This window comes from Dermacentor silvarum, chromosome 10 (assembly GCF_013339745.2).
Source record: "Dermacentor silvarum isolate Dsil-2018 chromosome 10, BIME_Dsil_1.4, whole genome shotgun sequence".
Taxonomy (NCBI): domain Eukaryota; kingdom Metazoa; phylum Arthropoda; class Arachnida; order Ixodida; family Ixodidae; genus Dermacentor; species Dermacentor silvarum.
The window spans coordinates 41,757,404-41,776,160 of NC_051163.1; the positions used below are offsets into that span (position 1 = coordinate 41,757,404).

Genomic DNA, 18,757 nt, shown 5'->3' on the forward strand with positions numbered 1-18,757 from the left:
TTCGAGCAACATCACTGGACACCATGGTGATTAAGTAGGACGTCATTTATTACAACAGATCAATACTACTTGTAAATACTACCGACATCTGTACATATATTACAAGTGACAATAGGTCACGAAAGTAGCGCGGCCACCAGCGCCGATATGAGCAGGGTCAGCCAGAAGTTAACCTTGAGAAGCGGGCTGCTACTGTCCTGCTGGTGGCTGTCATGCGCGTGGCTGTCGTCATGCGCCGGCGATTGCGCTTGCGTAGGCGCTGCTGTAGGCTGGCGTGCAGTGTTATGCTCCCTGTTTGGTGCATTCAGTCCTGTTGGGCGTAAAAATGCATAAAAAAATAATAAACCGCCGTGTTTAAAGAAGTACTGACATGACATATTATACCTGCCAACTTTATCCCCAACATCAACAATCACAAAAATCCCAGACACGATACCCGAAGGTGGGACGGAGGGGAAGAACAGCACACTTTTTTTTTTTTTTTCATGTTTGTCCTGAGACACACTTCTTGTGGGAAACGTGAGCACATTTTAAACAATGATTTACCTTTAGACCTCTGGGTGGAGCATCTGGGCGGAGGGAGGAAAGGTTAAAAAAAAAAAAGTTGCTCTGTGTCATGATAATTTCGATGACAGCAACAGGCCAGGCATTTCGAGACGATTTTGGTATGAAAGTAAGATATCTTATGTTTCTTTAACCTTCACACTTGCTAAGCGTGCAAGATGTGTGTGGTAGTTTCTACAACTCCAGAAAAATAGGGCAGTGCTCGTTTAAAGGGACACTAACGAGAAAAATAAGAGCTGAGCTGCATTAGTAAATTAGTACCCTTCTACAGTACCAAAAAGGCCACTCTTGCCATGAGATGAGGTTTGATAAACAAGAATCAACATGAATAACAAAAGACTGGCGGGGATGCCAGCTTGGAATTTCATGCACCGTCTTGTATTCTGATGGTGTCTGCTCAGTCCCAGTTAATTTGTTCATCGCTGAAGTCTGACTACATTGCATCAGTCTTCCCTGGAAGTCTTCAAGGAGCCAAAAGCTAAACTTTGGTACAAAATTTTATTTGCTGCTATGTTACTGATAGCTATGACCTTCGCAGAGAGCCTCAATGTGAGCTTACTCCAAGTCAAGCCATCAATAAATCCAGTCCGAGTGTTTCTCAACTAGGAGAGAGACAGCCACTCTGCTGTCACCAATGTTGTATATGTCGCTGCCTAGCAATTTTGTAATTGATCTGATATTGGAGAGCCATGCTAACATCAGCGTAGACATTCAAACAACAGCATTTCACAGGCAGTAATAAATAGCTGTAGTTCAGAGCGGGATTTAGACATACCTTGCTCGCCATCTGCCAGCTCACGTTTCTGAAACACAAATGATCAATTCATTAGAACTTTACACGCAACGCACATTGAACATCCTAGTCTGCTCCCGATCGATCTACTGCTGCCGAACACTAAGATTTTAATTACTCTGAGCAAAACGGCACGCTAAAGTGCGTGCATGAAACGGGGGACAAACTTCAAAGGTGAAAAAAAAAAGCCTGCAGCTGCTGGCTTTAGGAATGAGCCCCACGTACACGTCGCATGCTTCTGTGTAGGAGTGAAATTATACAAATTTTATCCCGGCTATCCGCCAATATTATAAACGTCACATGTCAGTGATTCATGCGAACTATTTTTGTTATTTGCTCGGTATACGTTGATACCTTTGCTGTTTAGCAGACGCTCTCATGCGTGCAACGTTTACGCAGGAGTGTTGCATGTGATCAGACAGCACGATCAAGGGCGTTCGTAATAAGGCTGCATTATCGGTTCGTATCTCTGCAACAGTAGGAGGTGTGCCAGTTGCTGCTAAACGACGGGCACATACTGCGCTACGAAGTGCTGCAACACCCGGCATGTGATACACCCATATGTCCTGGCTTGCGCTTCTAAAAGCACTCTTCTTTTTCGTCTTGGCAACAACGCAACGTTTTTCATGGCCACACGTAGATCCAGTAATGGAAGATTTCGCATTCCCAGGGACCCACGAGACTCTTTTCTACACACACCGTTACGGGCATGTCCTACCTACTTACAGACACAAGCGATCAAAACCAATTCAAAACGGTGCCGAATCAACACGATCAATCAACAAATACGAACCTCTTCGACGCACCCACCGGAAGAGCAGTCTGTAGGATCCTGTCGCCGCTCCGAGAGCCATGCTAAAATCAGCGTAGACATTTAAACGACAGCATTTCACAGGCAGTAATAAACAGCTGTAGTTCAGAGCGATATATATACATACCCTTCTCGCCAGCTGACAGCTCATGTTTCTGAAACACAAATTATCAATTCATTAGAACTTTACACACAATGCACATTGAACATCCTAGCCTGCTCCCGATCGATCTACTGCTGCCGAACACGAGGATATTACTCTGAGCAAAACGGCATGCTCAAGTATGTGCATGAAGCCGACTACAAACGTCAAAGGTGAAAGAAAAAAAAGATACCTGCAGCTGCTGGCTTTAGGAATGTGCCCCACGTACACATCACATGCTACTGTCTAGGAGTGAAATCATACGAATTCAATCCCAGCTATCCGTCAATTTTATGAACATCACATGTGTCAGTGATTCATGCGAACTACTATTTTTGTTAGTTGCTCGGTATATGTTAATACCTTTATTGTTTAGCAGACGCTCTTATGAGCGCAACATTTACACAGAGGTGTTACACGTTATCAGATGGCACGATCAAGGGCGCTCATAAAAATACTGCGTTATCGGTTGGTATCTCTGTGACAGTAGGAGGTGCACTGGTTGCCGCTATGGTTGCCGCTAAACAACGGGCCCGTACTGCACTACGAAGTGGAGCAACACTCGTGTGCACCCATATGTCTTGGCTTGCGTTTCTAAAGCACTCTTCTTTTTCGTCTTGGCAACAAAGCGACATTTTTCATGGCCACGCGTAGATCGAGTAACGGAAGATTTCACATTCCCAAGGACACGACTGACTTGTTTCCACCCACACCGTTATACGGGCAAGTCGTACGTAATTTACAGACACGAGCGATCAAAAGCAAATCAACGCGATCAATCAACAAATACGAACCTTTTCGGCGCACCCGCCGGAAGAGCAGTCTGTTGGATCCTCTCGCCGCTCCGAGAGCCATGCTAAAATCAGTGTAGGCATTCAAACAACAGCTTTTCACGGGCAGTAATAAACAGCTGTAGTTCAGAAAGAGATATATACATACCCTTCTCGCCAGCTGACAGCTCACGTTTCTGAAACACAAAGGATCAATTCATTAGAACTTTACATGCAACGCACATTGAACATCCTAGCCTGCTGCCGAACATGAGGATATTACTCTGCGCGAAACGGCACGCTCAAGTGCGTGCATCAAACAGACAACAAACGTCGAAGGTGAAAGAAAAAAGTGATGTTTCACTTCGTGAATGCAGGTTACACTACTAAAATTGAAAAGTTTGCACCCTTCGGCGCTTATCTTGTCCCACAACAATAATCGGCATCTGCCTTGCTTACATTTCCATTCTTGAAATTCTGCGCTCACTACTTTCCTGTCAAGAATGCGTGTCACGCTGATGACGTGCATGTCGTTCATGGTGTGGAAGTACCAGGCATGCAGCGTTAAAAGAGAAGAAAGGCGAGCAAGGCAGATGATTATTGTTGTGGGACGAGATAAGCCCCAAAGTGTGCAAACACTTTTAAGAGTGTACGCACAAGCGTATGGGTGCTATTCCCCTTTTGTGCATTGCACACAGCATGTTTTAAAGATGCTTTAATTGTGCGTGTGTCATTTTTTATTCAAGGCTTATTTTTTTGTTGTGAATGTTTTATGCCCGATTTTCAATTTCTATAAAGTGTAAAGTGCCATTAGTAAATACGGTAAGGCACTGTAAGGAAATGCAGTTTCTTATTTCAAGCATTTTGGTAATGTACTGTTCACACTATTCATCGTCTTCCTGTTCTGGAGTCTCCTGGGCACGCCAAGCCGGTGCCTTTTGCCAGACTTGTTCAGCTCGTGTCCGGCGCTTGGGAACAACTTCGGTATGGGTCGACTTGCGATCGGCCTGCCGCCGCTAGAGTCGCTGCTCTGTCCTTCTCATTCAGCGCTTGGCCTCTCGATCACGAGACGAACCTGGTACGTCCATAGCGCATGCAGAACCCGAGCAACTGCCGGAGGAGGTCATCCTGGCCAACCCAGCGCACCTCCTGCCTACCCTTCTACTCTGCGACGTTTCACCTCCTTTCTCCTTCCCCGCTTCGCTTAAACGCCACCTCGACTTTCCTCTAGGTGGCGTTGCTTTGCCGCGAGCTCCAATGCTGTTATCATTAAGTAAGTCCTCAAGCGATCACTGATGTTCTGTGGTGGAGAGCCGTAAAACAATCGCGAACGGTGCTGGGTGTGGTATAGCTCTTGACTATGTGGTTATGGATTGTTTTTCCTTTTTCTTTCTTTTGACTAGGACACTAATGTATTGAGTCCACCCGTTACAAAGGGTTCATTAGCCACAAATCATCATCATCATCCATGGAGGCAAAATAGGCTATAAGCGGGTATACATAACCAAACGGAGGTTATCCGATTGGTGGCGAAAATCAAGATAAGAGTGAAATTTCACTCTCTACTAAGTACAAAAGATATGACTAGTCACGGCTAGGTGGCGTGAGCTACCGCCCGATTTAAAGCGTTCAGCCTTATTCATCCGTCCATCCTCAGCACGCTCCTACGTAATTCGGCGCGCGATTCTCTTCACCTCCGGGAGCCTTCCTCTGGCGCACGCTTCCAGAAGGCTATGCACACACATAATCTCGCCGATTTCACAGACGGCCGGGTCATGTACGCTTGCGCATAGAAAAAAAAAAAATGCCCGCAGCTGCTGGCTTTAAGAATGTGCCCCGCGTACACGTACGTCACATGCTACTGTCTAGGCGTGAAATTGTATGCATTCAATTCCAGCTATCCGTCAATTTCATGAACGTCACACCTGTCGGTGATTCATGCGAACGATTTTTGTTAGTTGCTCAGTGAAACCTCTGCTGTTTACCAGACGCTCTCATGAGCGCATAGTTTATACAGGGGTGTTACACGTTATTAGACGGCGCGATCAAGGGCGCTCGTAATAAGATTGCGTTATCGGCTAGTATCTCCGCGACAGTAGGAGGTGCGCCGGTTGCCGCTAAACAACGGACACGTACTGCGCTACGTGCGATACGAAGTGCAGCAACAACCGGCCGCAGCTGATACACCCACATGTCTTAGCTTGCGCTTCTAAAAGCACTCATCTTTTTCGTTTTGGCAACAAGGCAACGTTTTTCACGGACACACGTAGATCGAGTAACGGAAAATTTCACATTCCCCAAGGACACGACTGACTCGCTTCTGCACACATCGTTATACAGGCATGTTGTACGTAATTACGAACACAAGCGATCAAATGCAATTTAAAACGGTGCCGAATCAACACGATCAATCAACAAATACGAACCTCTTCGGCACACCCCATGGAAGAGCAGCCCGTCCGATCTCGTCGCCGCTCCGAGTCTGCCAAGCAAACCGCTATGAACCAGAAAATATAAAAATCACGATTGCGTTACTCCGAAAGGTTTAATAGCTAGAAGGTTTCAACGAGGGTATAACGTACCGGCTAGGACGAGAACAGACAGAGCGATCGTCGTGGGATTCATCGCATCCGCGCGCCAATCGATGAGTCAAACACGCAAGTCGGGCTAGCTCCGGTAAGCTCCCGCTGCGTGAAACACCAGCAGCGCAGCAACGTAGATCGGCGCTCTTAATTGACGTGAAGAATTCATTTCGACGGAGATCATTGCGATCTCGAGCAGTCCGTCGAGGTCGAAAGAACGTCGCAGATAGGCCGATGCATCTCCACACTCGCTCACAGCCTCGCTTCACACTCCAAACAGAAAGCGCCCATAGAAGCGACCATGGAAGCGACGCCCAAGCCCAAGGAAAACGAAAATAAGGAAAATTCCTACCGGTGAAACGAAAGTAGACACAGTTACGCCACTCACGCCACTCAGCGTCGAACGGTGCGAACAGCAGTCATTTGTCACCCGTTTTGCCAACACAGAATGTATCAGACCAACGCTGATCAGACGCTTTAGTCCTGTAATACTGCATTCCTGTAATACTTTATTCTTGTGATACTAAATTGTTTATTTATTTTTAAAATTTAGTTATTGTAGTGCATATTCTAGCCAGCACAATTCGAAGCCAAAGCTGCTTCGCGAAAAACATGGCGCTGCCTAGCGTGAGGCTCGTTGCCCGAGCGCCGGGCACATTATTTAGGAACACGCTTTGCCTTCTGAAGACAGCGTACAGAAACGAATTAGGTAAGTAGTGAAAGAGCGTACTCGGGTACCATCCATCTAGCGAAGCTATCAAATGGCCTGTTTCTTCTATGCTGTTATCATTAAGTACGTCCTCAAGCGATCACTGATGTTCTACAAAACGAAAGTCTCCTGTTATGATGCGTAGACGCAGGAAGAAAAATATTTTACGCCGCTTCGCAGTCATCGTATTTTTGTAGATGTCCATGGACCAGGTCGAAATATAAACTCCCTTTTGTCCGGGTGAGCTCCTTCGATTTTCCTGAGAGCGTGCACATCCATAATTACGCCATGCAATGAGCTTATTAAAATATATATCTCTCTGAAGTGGCAGGCTCAGCAGCCGCATTGAAGAAGAGCTGACGCAAGAGCATGCGTACTTTTATGCTAGAAAAAAAAAAGTAAGATCGCATCAGTTGGAGCCAGCGCGACTGCTTTCCTTGTCCAATGATATCTTAAAGGTTAACAGAAATAAAAGACACGCAGATCCAACGCATTGTTGGAATCTAAATGACGCGAAGCTTGTTTGAGTTGGCGAGGTAGCAGCGCTAGCGGGTGACTCGAGCACAACCTCGTCGCCTGTAACTGCTCCCTCTCCATGTCATGAGGCTGGGGGCGCCTGTCCTTCTGACGCGTACCCCCAGCCCAGCCAATCAGAACTTCAGCAGCAGAAGAAATGGACATACAAAATACCCGCCTGGTCGAGGGAAGAATGTTGATCGAGATATTAGTACACTCTAGAGATATGCATGATCACATGTAAGTACGGCACATGTCTAACAAAAAAATTACTAAGAAATCCGCCAGTAACCATCTCACGATGAATGTGGGTGTTAATGCGGTTGCCACCACCGAAACGCATCATTTATGAGGCATGCATGCCTCGGGGTTGCCGTCTCGCGCTTCGATGGATGGATGGATGGATGAGGCTGAACCCTTTAAATCGGGCGGTGGCATACGCCACCCAGCCATGACTATTAACATATTTTGTACTTTGTGGTGGGTGAAATTTCACCCCTGCCTTGATTTTATCCACCAATCAGATAACCTCCGTTTGGTTATTTCTACCCGCTTAAAGTCTATTTTGCCTTCACTGTCCCTAAACCCCAATGCTTTGAAAAAATCAGCCCCGTTGCTTTGCACTGTAGGGTTAAGGCCTTTACAGAAAAGTATGAGGTATTCAGCCGTTTCCTCTTCTTCTCCACATGCACAGCACAACGTGTCTATACCTTGGTACTTGACTCGGTACATCTTAGTCCGCAATACTCCCGTCCTGGCTTCAAACAACAAAGAGCTTCCCCTAGAATTATCATAGATATTTTCTTTGGCAATTTCTTGCTTAAAAGTTCTGTATGTTCCCACTGCTGATTTCGTCTGCATCCCTGTTTTCCACAGACCCCTCTCTGTTTCTTTAACCTTTTTCTTAACCGTTGTTTCCTGGTTTGCACCCCTCCTGCAGTCCAAATATTTGATTGACAATTTTCTGGTCCGCTTCCTCCATTTTGTGTCAACATTCCTCATGTACAAATAACTGAAAACTCTCCTTGCCCACCGCTTTTCTGCCATTTCTCTCAATCGCTCCTCAAATTCTATCTTGCTGCTGGCTTCCCTGCCCTCGAATGACGTCCATCCCATGTCACCCTGTACCCCCTGATTTGGTGTATTTCCGTGTGCTCCCAGAGCCAGTCTACCTACCCCTCGCTGCTTAACTTCCAACCTTGCTCGAACCTCTGATCTCATGCACAGGACCGCATTGCCGAAAGTCAAACTAGGGACCATCACCCCTTTCCAAATCCCTCTCACCACTTCGTACCTATTGTAATTCCACAGTGCCCTATTTTTCATCACAGCTGCATTTCTGCTACCTTTAGCCGTTACATATTTTTCATGTTCCTCAGCCCCATTGTTTATCCACACTCCAAGATATTTGTACTTATCCACCACCTCCAGCGTAACCTCCTGTATCCTATGCTCGCTGCCCTGATTATCATTAAAAATCATGACTGCCGATTTTTCTTTACTAAACTTCAAACCTAAGCTATCTCCCTCTTTATCACAGATGTCCATTAATCTCTGCAAGTCTTCCTTGCTGTCAGCCATAAGAACAATGTCATCCGTGTACGTCAGTCCTGGTAATGACTGTTTAATCCATTCTCCTTGCTTGAAATAGGAAAGGTTGAAGCCAAGTCCGCTCCTCTCTAATTTTTTTCTCTAATCCTTGTAAATACAGCATGAACAACATGTTACAACATGAACAACATTGTGCTGCAGCGTACTCAGCTTCTTGCTGAGTACGCTGCGCCATCTGGAGATGCCGCCGCGAAATCCGCTCGCGGCGGCTGTGTGAATATATATTCAGACAAGATTATCTAAATATATATGTTGTGGGTTCGATTACGCCCAGCACCGGGGAAATTTAGAGGAATTTTTTTTTTTTTTGTCGTTAAACCGCGGCACATAACCATTGGCATTTACCTAGTGACTCAAGCTGGCGTCGAAGAGGTTCATTAAGGAGCGGCATATAACCGGTGACCCAAGTTGACGTCAAAGCGATTTATTGAAGAGCAGTGGCATTTACCTAGGGACCCAAGTGGGTCGGACATCTTGTTGTAAAACTCTGTTCCATCAGCACAGCAGCCCAATGCTGTACCCATTAGACCATAGACTACCCAGTGACCCAAGTTTGCGGGAAAGTGGTTAGAGATCCAGGCAGAAAGATAGTTCCCTTAAAGTGCTTGAATTCCCCAATGAATGCTGATCGCATTAATGCATTTAGGGCTTTTGTACACTTCTGTCATAGTAGTACATACTCGTTGTAGGGGAATAACCAAGAATGGGCCCGTACGCAGTGACCCTAGTTTTATGCACTGCAAGACGGCAAGCAGCCGGCACCCACAAAGTGATGGAAAGAGTAAAAAAGAAACAGAAAGCTTTGCTTTAAATGTGCTAGCTGATAGCTATAATGTCGCCTATTGTTCCACATGGGTGCCGTATTCATCAATAAAGCTTGTCGCCATGTTCACGTGCAACCTACAAATCGGCTCTGATACACAAATTTCCAGTAACATTTATAAATTGTGAATTGTGAATCAAAACTTACAGAGAAGGGTAGAAAGTTGGGCTTGGTGGAAATGAATGGCTGTGGGTACAGTGCAAAGTAGATGAAGCAGACATGCACATACAGCACTGACTCTCAACAGTGTTTATATATACACACACATAATCACTCCAGATTATATATGCTGCGTGCCATTTTTCAAATACATTTTATGGAGAACATATATATAATCTTGTGTGATTATGTGTGTATGTATTGCTGAGAGTCAGCATAACTTTGTTGAGAGTCAGCACTTTGCATATCTACTTCTCTCCATCCTGTCTACTTCACTCTGTACCTGCAGTTGCAGGGAAAAGAAGGCATTCTATTTCGCACTACATGTTATGACTTCTTGATGCCCCATGTAAACTGACAAACATGCATCTTCGCTTTAGTGATGCATTCTCCATGCAGAATCAATCTTATAACCTCCTTGATGCCGTGCACTGTTGGGTGCTAAAAACTTAATTTTTTAAGTTGTTTGTGACAATTAAGGCTGGCTCTGCACTTGCACAGCCATTGTGCATTGTGTTTTAGCAGACAACCTTTTGTCTTCGATTAGCATAAGTATGCTCACCATGGCCCTAAATATAACAAAATAGTCACAGCTTACAACAGCTCCATGTACACAGTTGAAGGACACACTGTAGGTCATCCTTGCACACAGACAGTAGCAGCTCACAATACTGTTGCTTAACAGCTTGCCGTATTTGCTATCCTTCATCGTTACACTCTTCTGGCCATATTCGCTTTCTTTGCTCAAATTATGCAAGGCCTTGTCCTTAACATTAGGAAAGCTCTAAGGAGCGAGCGAATTCATGCAACCAACTACTAATAAGAATCAGCTGTACAGCTGCCATCGGACTTAACTAAACATTCAAGACACATTCCTAGCGACTTATTTCTAACTAACGCAGGTATTAAGGAGCAAATACCAAAGGCGTTGAAAGGAAGATGCATGAAAGGGACACTGAAGAGAAACACTAAGTCAGTTTAGACTGATAAAGTCTTGTTTAAAACTCTGTTATTGTTGATTTCACTGTTATAGGTTCATTATTAGAAGAGAAAATGAAGGTCAAAATTTTATTTTTTTGAATTTCACACAAACTCTTTACTTCACACTGAAATTCACTTCTGCAACTCAACAAGATTTTCTGTTTAATCTCCCTTTAAGCTAGCAGTTTTAAGCCGCACCAAAACAGGAATCTTTACTTATCAACATGCAGCACCAATACAGAAATCGCCAGTATCATCTGCAGGAGAAACTAATAAGCACTTAAGAAATGTTTGGGTTAAGTATGACAAAGGTGGTATCTACCAATACAAGTATGAGCGATGCACTGAATGAAGTTACCTTCACATTACAAATGAAGTGTAAGGTTATTAACAACGATGACTCGACGTGAGTACTCCTACTTACGTTTAAATGCTCAAACAGGGCTTAGCGTTGTTCATTCGTTTTGAGAACCTAACTAGCAGTGAACATTTTCTTTGCAGCACTAACTCGGTCCTGTTCGTCGGCATCGGTAAAAGCTTCCTCGTCTGGTTGGGACTTGGTCGGTGCAGTTGCCCTCGAGCGTAAGCCTGTCATCATGCCGGAGCTGAATGCTCTCGAGAAGAAGTACCTCGAAGTTCTACGCTCCATTGAGGTGGAGGGAAGCCTACTCAGTGACCATGAACTGCAGCTTCTCGAGTGTGTAACTATTTCTGCCTACTGCATGCAACTGTGTAGTAATATGCAGATTGATTCTAATATGCTTTAACTGCCAAGAGATGTCATACAGTGGTGTCCCGTTTTTCATCTTTTGTTGGGTACTTTAAGGGACACTTTAAGAGGGAACTTTAGCTCGGGCCGAGCATGAGCGGCCAGATAGCAGTTTCACAAGTGCACTCCGCTGCCATCTACCCCACATAACATCAGGCTATGCCCTTCCATATCACCCTGTCAAACCACCGTGGGTGATGATTCAACCTTCGGTATGCGTGCATGTCCCCGGCATACTACAGAAATCATTGGTTCCCGTTAGCGGACTACAACAACTTGCTCTGGCATACATCTGGTCAGAATACCAGAGCTATGTTCATGTTTACACAGACGGATCCGCGTCACCAAAGGCATCGGCAGCAGCTGTGGTGATACCAGCCCAGCAGATGACTGGAGGTTTCATTGTAGATCATAATTCAACATCAACCGCTGCAGAGCTTGTGGCTATTCGGGAAGCGATTTGCCACATCTGCGGGGAAAGGCCTCAAGAGTGGTGCATTTTCACGGACTCAAAACCCACGCTGCAAATTTTGGGATGCTTCCTGCGCCACACCGCATATCAGGTTCTGGCACTGCAGATCACTGAGCTACTTTCACGCGCTCAAGAAAAACACCACCGCATAGTGTTCCAATGGATCCCGGGACACTGTGGGTTCAATGGTAATGAGATGGCCGATGCTGAAGCAAGGCGCGCCCTCAGCAATGGCCTGAGAACTGTAGTGCCGTTCTTTAGACCGGACATCACATGCCTCCTGTCGAAATTAATGAGGAGTACGATGAAAACATACTGGGCCCAGCCAGACGCTCGTCACGTCCGCCTTAAAAGGCTGGATCCCGATATGCAATTTCCTGTTCTGTGTGGAATTCCACGCCCTCATACATGCCTGATACACAGACTGTGATTAGGCGTCACTTTCACGTGCAAATACTTGCACATCATTGGACGGACAGACTCCCCAGACTGTTCAGTGTGTGGTGTTATAGCGACTATAGACCATGTGCTCGTGGTGTGCCACTGTCGAGATAGACCACTGTCGGAGGACCTCTTGCTAGGCGCATGGCCACAGAGTCTTCACGTTTCTTAGGCAGTGTTTCTTAGGCCTGGCCTTACGCTTGTGATAACATTTATGCAATGTCTCCTTTCACCTCGTTCCTCCCATTATCATTCCCCATTGTGACCCTCTTTCTTCCCCTCTTCCCCTTCCCTTACGTAGAGTAGCAGGCCAGATGCTCCATTTTCCGGCCGACCTCTCCACATTTTCAAATCATTAAACTACTTCTTTAGCTCCTGGGCTCCTATCGAAATACATGGCAACAAAGAAATCGTGTTGCTTGGCAACCATTGTACCGATTTTGATAGGGTTTGCTGTGTTTTAAGAGAAAAAGAAAATCTATAGTCGGTGACAACCTAGGAATTCAATACAAACTCCACCCACAAAAATTCAGTGTACCTTGCAAATTGTTTTTGAGTTGGGAAGCCTACATCGTCATCATCATCAGCCTATATTTATGTCCACTGCAGGAGGAAGGCCTCTCCCTGAGATCTCCAATTACCCCTGTCTTGCACTAGCTGATTCCAACTTGCGCCTCCAAATTTCCTAACTTCATCACCCCACCTAGCTTTCTGCCATCCTCGACTGCGCTTCCCTTCTCTTGGTACCCATAAAGCCTACATAAAACCCTTTAATTCTTAGGTTGTCCCAGAATATAGTGACTGTAAAAAGCAGATTTTTTATTTAGGAATTTTTTTTCCCAAATGTTGTGAGAAATAACAGAATTGAAAACAGACAGCTAAAGTACCAAGAACTCCATAGCCCAGCAATAAATAATATCACAACTTTGCAAACTGTACTTATTGAGACATCTAAAGTGGACAAAATTGATGTATTATAAAACACTCTGAAATATAGCACTAATTTGTGAGTAGCACTTCTGGAAAACCTGTGTAAAATTTGTAACGAGTTCACATAAGCTGTAAGTAAATTGTTATATCATATTTGTCTGCGTTAGGTGCTTTAATGGATGCAGTTTATAGAACTGTGATGACTGCGTTTGGTGTGGAGTTACAAATTTAGAAACTTCATGCTTAAATCTTTTTTCACCGTACCCAATTTTGCACATTTTTATAAACAATTCCAGGCCTGAAATGAGAATTCTGCTTCCTAGGATCACTAAAATTTAACTTTCTCTCTCAAATGCAACGAGTTGCATTCCATGTTGTCCAACGGTAGTCTAATAAAAGCATTTCTGCATTTTGCATGTATTTAGAAGCGTTATGAAATATCGCACCCAAACATCTTTGTTTACCCAAAGCATTACACCTTGCTTGCATTCTATAGTACACTCTGCGAATTGCTTGTGCCTGAAGAACCTAGATTTCTTTATTGCTGGAACTAGAATGCGATGGCACCATGCATTCGTGGCGAAGGGTGTTCAAAACATCTTAATCACAGTGGCAGTATGGAAGGCATTTAGTTTGTTTTATTCCGCTGAAAAAATTCTTTGACTTTTTGGTCCCACAGGACCTGACATTTCTTGTCTTCCTCTTTTTCATTCAGGGACAAAAAGAAAAGGGAGGACCCAGAGGAAGGAGTTGCCATCAAAGTCCAAACAGCGCAGGACATTGAAGAAGAGTGGACGAAGAAGGCCAAAGAGTTCAAACCTGCCTCGCGGTTGACAGGTAAGGTTACACTTTAAACATGCCATGAACAATCCTTTACGCTGTGTCATATAATTTCTCAAAAGGTCTGTGAACGTGAATGCAGTGATCTGAGTCGGACTACATGAAATTGCACACTAACTCAATTGGCATTTAACGGCTTACAGCTATATCCAGTGCTTTGATATAGGATTGACTTTCATTGCACAACATAGGCACATATAGGACCCATTAAATTTTTAAAGGGCTTATACCAAACTTTACCTGCCACATTAAGCTGACAAAAATGAATGTATTGCTTAATTTGTGCAAGACATGCAGTCGTTAAGCCCTGGCAACTCGACGCAGTTCATGGTATGTAATTTTTGCTACTGGAATGCTGCAAGCTCAGTGGTTCCTTGGACTCGCTTCTCTTCTCAGTAGCTGAAAAATTAATTTGAACCATAACTCATGCAGATGAGGTCACTGGAAACTTAAGCTTTTACATGACTCCTGTGGTAACCATGCCTTTCCCACTGATAGCACTCCACTGAGGCACCTTGAAATTTTCAGCACAATAGGTACCATAAGGGGCACTCTGTAGTTGTAGCGATGGGTGTGCACAGCAGCTCCCAGTAGTGATGGGCTGCTGAACTCCAAACTTCAAAGTAGCACGAAGCCATCCCTCTCATTTATCCCACTTCTCAGCAACTTCACTGGCTCAATTTAGCTGCATACTGACTAACTGCAACGTTGCCAGGTGTCTGCTAGTTCCGCAGAATACCAGATGTTGTGAGGCATAACAGTGGGAAACTTGGTAGGGGTGAGGAGGTCATTGCCCCTTCCATGTGCATGCACCTCTGGTTGTGTCAATGGTTGGTTGATCGCACAGTGACCAGGGCAGGTTTCCTTTTCAGAGGCTGATTCGAAGGGGGACACGCGGACCACCCAGCGCTGCCTCGACCAGGCGCTTCTGCTCGTTGTGAATCAGCAGTTGGGCAAGGGCCATCGCTGGATCCTGCCACAGGCACTCCATGCCAATGGTGAAACAATGCGACAGGTAATAAGCTTGGCTTGTAGAAGAAGTCCTCGCTGGACTTGTTGATATGTAATTGTTACATAGAGATTAAGCGGTAACAGTTGCATGAACAAGAAGACGATTGTTTTCGTCTGTACTTCTTGCAGGTGTCTGCATGTACATCGGGCTTGTACACATTATTTAATAAATCTAACCGACTACAATTAGTTGCTTCATTCAAAAATGTATAATTGATTACAGTGACCCAATACTGTCCCCAAAAGTAATTGAACAATTACTAAAAAGTAATTGATTACTTTTACGTTGCATTTGTACAAGCATTTATTACTATTGCACAAATACAGTAAATAGAACGAACTCACTTGGCTTCTTTCTTCACTTGGCTGCTTTCAAAATTTTTAACCGGCATCTTCCCTCATTTTCCTTGTGAGGACATCAACAGCGATGCTGAATCTTGTTCGATGTGAGCACTAGAGGGGAGAGTGGTGTTGCAATGTACGTACACCAGTTGAGGAAATAGCAAGCAGAGGTTGGGAACTATCCAACATCAAAAAAAAAAAAAAAAAAGCAGCCTAAGCTTACTGAACCTAGCGTTCTGACGTAGTGGCACTTCTGCTGCGCAGAAATGCAAAACCACAGTGAGGTGTATAATGTAATGCCGACACATGCACACACATGCACACACCCGTACGTGTGTTTATGAAGACTCTCTACGCTCAGAATCTGAGTAGTGTCAATCTGAGAACGTGTAAACTCTTTCTTCTTTACACAGACTGCTGAACGAGCGCTGACCGAAGTCTGTGGGCCAGCTTTGGAGGCTTTCTTCCTTGGCAATGCGCCTGCAGGGTGCTACAGTTACAATTATCCGCCTGAATTCCAAAAGAATGGCATCCAGGGGGCCAAGGCAAGTTGAATGCAGTCACCCTGCCTTCAATACACCTAGATTGGAGCACGTGAAAGCATAGAAGTAAATCTTGATTGCTTTCCCTCGCGCCAATGTTTCAGCTATGATGTGAGGCATATTCAAGTTGTCAAGAATTGTGAGAAACTAACTTTTCAACTTTTCATGAACATCTAAGTGCGTGGCTAATGGAAGAAGTTTTTTTCTTAAGGTGTGAATAAGCTCAGTATTGATAAGAAAGCTTATATGACTGAATAAGGCCCGACAGTAAAATGAAACACACTAGCTCTTTCAAAACGTGGAACTCTTTGTATGGTCAATACTCATAGACCAACCGTCTGTCTTGTGCCAGTTTACATGATTATTGCTGTTCTGGAATTCGTTAGCGTATCCACTGAGCAGGTTTTTCAATGATTTTGCACTAATATCACTTGCCATTCAGACGTGCGGATAGAAGGACTAGCGCCACATATTATAACTGAATGCATTCAGACATATGTTCAAGGTGAAATAAACCTTGAAGATATGCCTTGAACAACCTTGAACAAGTGTGCCACCTCACAAATGAACGAGAGAATCAGTAGTTCTGCAGGTCCCGGTATTATTATGTGTGGATATTCAAAATTCTGTAGGCAAGCTACTGTACATAATATCGTAGGCACAATGGCCTCTTGACTGTGGGCGAAATTGATGAGATGCCACATTCTTTGTGGAATTATGTTATAAAGTGAAGCTTTCATGCTTCCTTACTTCAAGCATTGTAGGTGACCTAACTTCTCATGACTTTCATGAATTACTATCAATTTACAAAAGAATTGACCCTGCAAACAGTTTGAGTTGTCATGCAAATAGAGTTTGTTATTCTTCCTGTATCTTGTAATTTATTGCCTATGAACAATTAACGAATTTCAGAACCAAATGAAATGATGAGAAATGAAGCTTTAAAAATGCATAATTTACAGTATTCACTATTACTACTTTACTAAGTATTATGACTGTTTTCATTCGTTGTATATGACTCTGATACTAAGTCACATCATCTTCTTGTGAGTGTGCAAACTGCTTCAGCTTGGAGTTGGCCAGTCACTCACTTTAGAGCTTTGGTTTATGGGTGTTTCCTAATAACCCATAAATCAACCTAATAACCCATAATTTTATCTGCTTTTACATATTATTCTACTTTGTATTATTTAAACAAAAATCTGTGCTTTCTACAATTTTAAATTAATGTGAGTCAGCTTTAATTTATGTAACTGAGATAGTTGTTTTGCATTTTGGCATTTATGTTTAGAGATGGCTCGTGGTCAGTTGTATTTGTGTAATTTTCCCCACACTAGGTATTCTTCTTCAAGGCACAGCTCAAGAATGGTGCTTTGTCTGTCAGCGACTTGAAGAAGCTAACGAAGGCAGATGACTTTGCCTGGCTTACATACAAAGAGCTCAGTTCTAAGATGCTCCCGAGGTACTGTAAGGCGGTGCAGTCCTTCCTAATGGTCCCCGAAGAAACACCATACCAACACCTGCTTGATAGAGCCTTGTCTTCGATCACGTGGCAAAAATCCAGCATCACACCAGAAATATCGTGTGAAAGTAAATATGCCGCAGAGGCTGTAAAAAGCTAAGGAACATGTTTTACAATAAAGTTGAAGTTAATGTAGCTATTTGGTAGTCAAGCGTTGTCATTGTTTTGCTATTTACAGTTGTGTGGGCGTAGGCGTTTAGCTGTGCAGAATATCTCACCATCGAAAGCACAACATTCAGTAAGTATACTCTGTTCCATACATCGCAGGCAACGCTCCGAAGGGTAGAGAGACTTCTCCCACTGCTGTTATTTGTGACCGAAAATTGTGCGCAACACATGAAAGAAAGTGTAGGTACACATAATTTAATTTGATGTAAGCATGTAAAATTAAGTCTCCTACTTCTATAGCAAAATATGTTGTTACAAATGCAGTAATCGTCTGAATGTTCAGGCTAGCTAGGGCCAACGAAAATGTCCGAAAAAATTAATACATGCCTTTCACTGCCCCCAAGAGCTAAAATCACCACAGGTACGTCTGAAATAGCTCTGAGGGTGCGACTACACTTATTAGGCATTTCGGTGCTTGTACTTCAACAGGGGAGAGCACATGCAGGGTTGTATAATTAACGAACGCATACTGTGTCCCATGACAGTTTGCCCCTTTCCACTCTTCGTATCCTTCACCGTAATACAGTCAAACCTCGATTTAACGAAATTTTCAATGTAACGAACTATTTTTATTACCCATCTTAGTTCTGTTGAATTAACGAAACCTTGATATAACGAAATTCTCAATATAACAAAGATTTTCGATGCAAGTACAACTTCGTTATATCGAGGTTTGACGGTACATTGCGTACGCTGCATCACAGTAAATTGCATTAGCTTCTCCACATAACACCGCAAAGCTGACTTTTGGGAACCGGCATTATGGGGAACCGTACTTTCCGCGCTTCGAAGCCATCGGCGAGGATGACGAAGGTGGAGTCGGTGCCTTTACTGACATCGGTGAGTTCTTTCAACAACAAGCATGGCTCTGAACAGCAGGAAGCTTGGTAGCGAAAGTTGAAGCAGCTAGGCTTAGTGTTGCCACGGTGCTACAGCTGCCACCGGATGGCTGCAGCGGATGCCAGCAGCCAGGGCTGGTTTGAGGCCACGAGATAATCAATATGGCGGCAGTGGTGGCTTTGATTAAGGACGTTTTGGACCTGCAGTCATAGCAAAAAGTCAGAAAAATAGGATGGTGAAGGGTTTCTGTGGCCGAAATTTCAGACGTTCTTATACGTCGGCTCTATGGGCTACGTGGCAGTGCCACGAAGGCGTCCGAATTATTGAGCAGGTCCAGAAAGTCGGGTGTCCGAAAAATTGGTCCTTGACTCTAACAGACCTACTTCCAGCCGAATTGGCGGAGTGACACATTCGTGCGA

At 44.2% G+C, this 18,757-nt stretch overlaps 2 protein-coding genes across 5 annotated transcripts; one reads left to right on the plus strand and one right to left on the minus strand.

Moving 5' to 3' along the window:
• Positions 1 to 27: 27 nt before the first annotated feature.
• Positions 28 to 6,014, minus strand: LOC119466473 (uncharacterized). Of its 4 annotated transcripts, XM_037726985.2 has the most exons (8): positions 5,663 to 6,004; positions 5,507 to 5,577; positions 3,250 to 3,277; positions 3,105 to 3,166; positions 2,296 to 2,323; positions 2,151 to 2,212; positions 1,340 to 1,367; positions 28 to 310 (listed from the first exon to the last, which is right to left on the minus strand). In XM_037726985.2, the coding sequence occupies exons 1-8, from the start codon at positions 5,703 to 5,705 to the stop codon at positions 117 to 119; spliced, it is 516 nt and encodes a 171-aa protein (XP_037582913.1). In that variant the 5' UTR covers positions 5,706 to 6,004; the 3' UTR covers positions 28 to 116. The 4 variants fall into 4 exon arrangements, with proteins under 4 accessions (XP_037582913.1, XP_037582914.1, XP_049513691.1 ...); XM_037726986.2 differs by lacking the exons at positions 2,151 to 2,212; positions 2,296 to 2,323 and having other exon boundaries at positions 5,663 to 6,014; XM_049657734.1 differs by lacking the exons at positions 3,105 to 3,166; positions 3,250 to 3,277 and having other exon boundaries at positions 5,663 to 6,012.
• A 211-nt stretch (positions 6,015 to 6,225) lies between these two features.
• LOC119466470 (39S ribosomal protein L46, mitochondrial-like) lies at positions 6,226 to 17,469 on the plus strand. The gene is made up of 6 exons (XM_037726983.2): positions 6,226 to 6,371; positions 10,963 to 11,158; positions 13,789 to 13,910; positions 14,786 to 14,928; positions 15,680 to 15,811; positions 17,146 to 17,469. The coding sequence occupies exons 1-6, from the start codon at positions 6,275 to 6,277 to the stop codon at positions 17,428 to 17,430; spliced, it is 975 nt and encodes a 324-aa protein (XP_037582911.1). The 5' UTR covers positions 6,226 to 6,274; the 3' UTR covers positions 17,431 to 17,469.
• Positions 17,470 to 18,757: the final 1,288 nt, after the last annotated feature.

Coding starts and splice junctions, on each gene's coding strand:
- LOC119466473 (XM_037726985.2), bottom strand. CDS start 5,705: ATGAATCCCACGACGATCGCTCTGTCTGTTCTCGTCCTAGCCG. Junction 3,278..5,506: donor CCATGGGGTGTGCCGAAGAG/GTTCGTATTTGT, acceptor TTTGTGTTTCAG/AAACGTGAGCTGTCAGCTGG. Junction 2,213..2,295: donor GCTGTCAGCTGGCGAGAAGG/GTATGTATATAT, acceptor CGCTGATTTTAG/CATGGCTCTCGGAGCGGCGA.
- LOC119466470 (XM_037726983.2), top strand. CDS start 6,275: ATGGCGCTGCCTAGCGTGAGGCTCGTTGCCCGAGCGCCGGGCACATTA. Junction 6,372..10,962: donor AGCGTACAGAAACGAATTAG/GTAAGTAGTGAA, acceptor TTTTCTTTGCAG/CACTAACTCGGTCCTGTTCG. Junction 14,929..15,679: donor ATGGTGAAACAATGCGACAG/GTAATAAGCTTG, acceptor TTCTTTACACAG/ACTGCTGAACGAGCGCTGAC.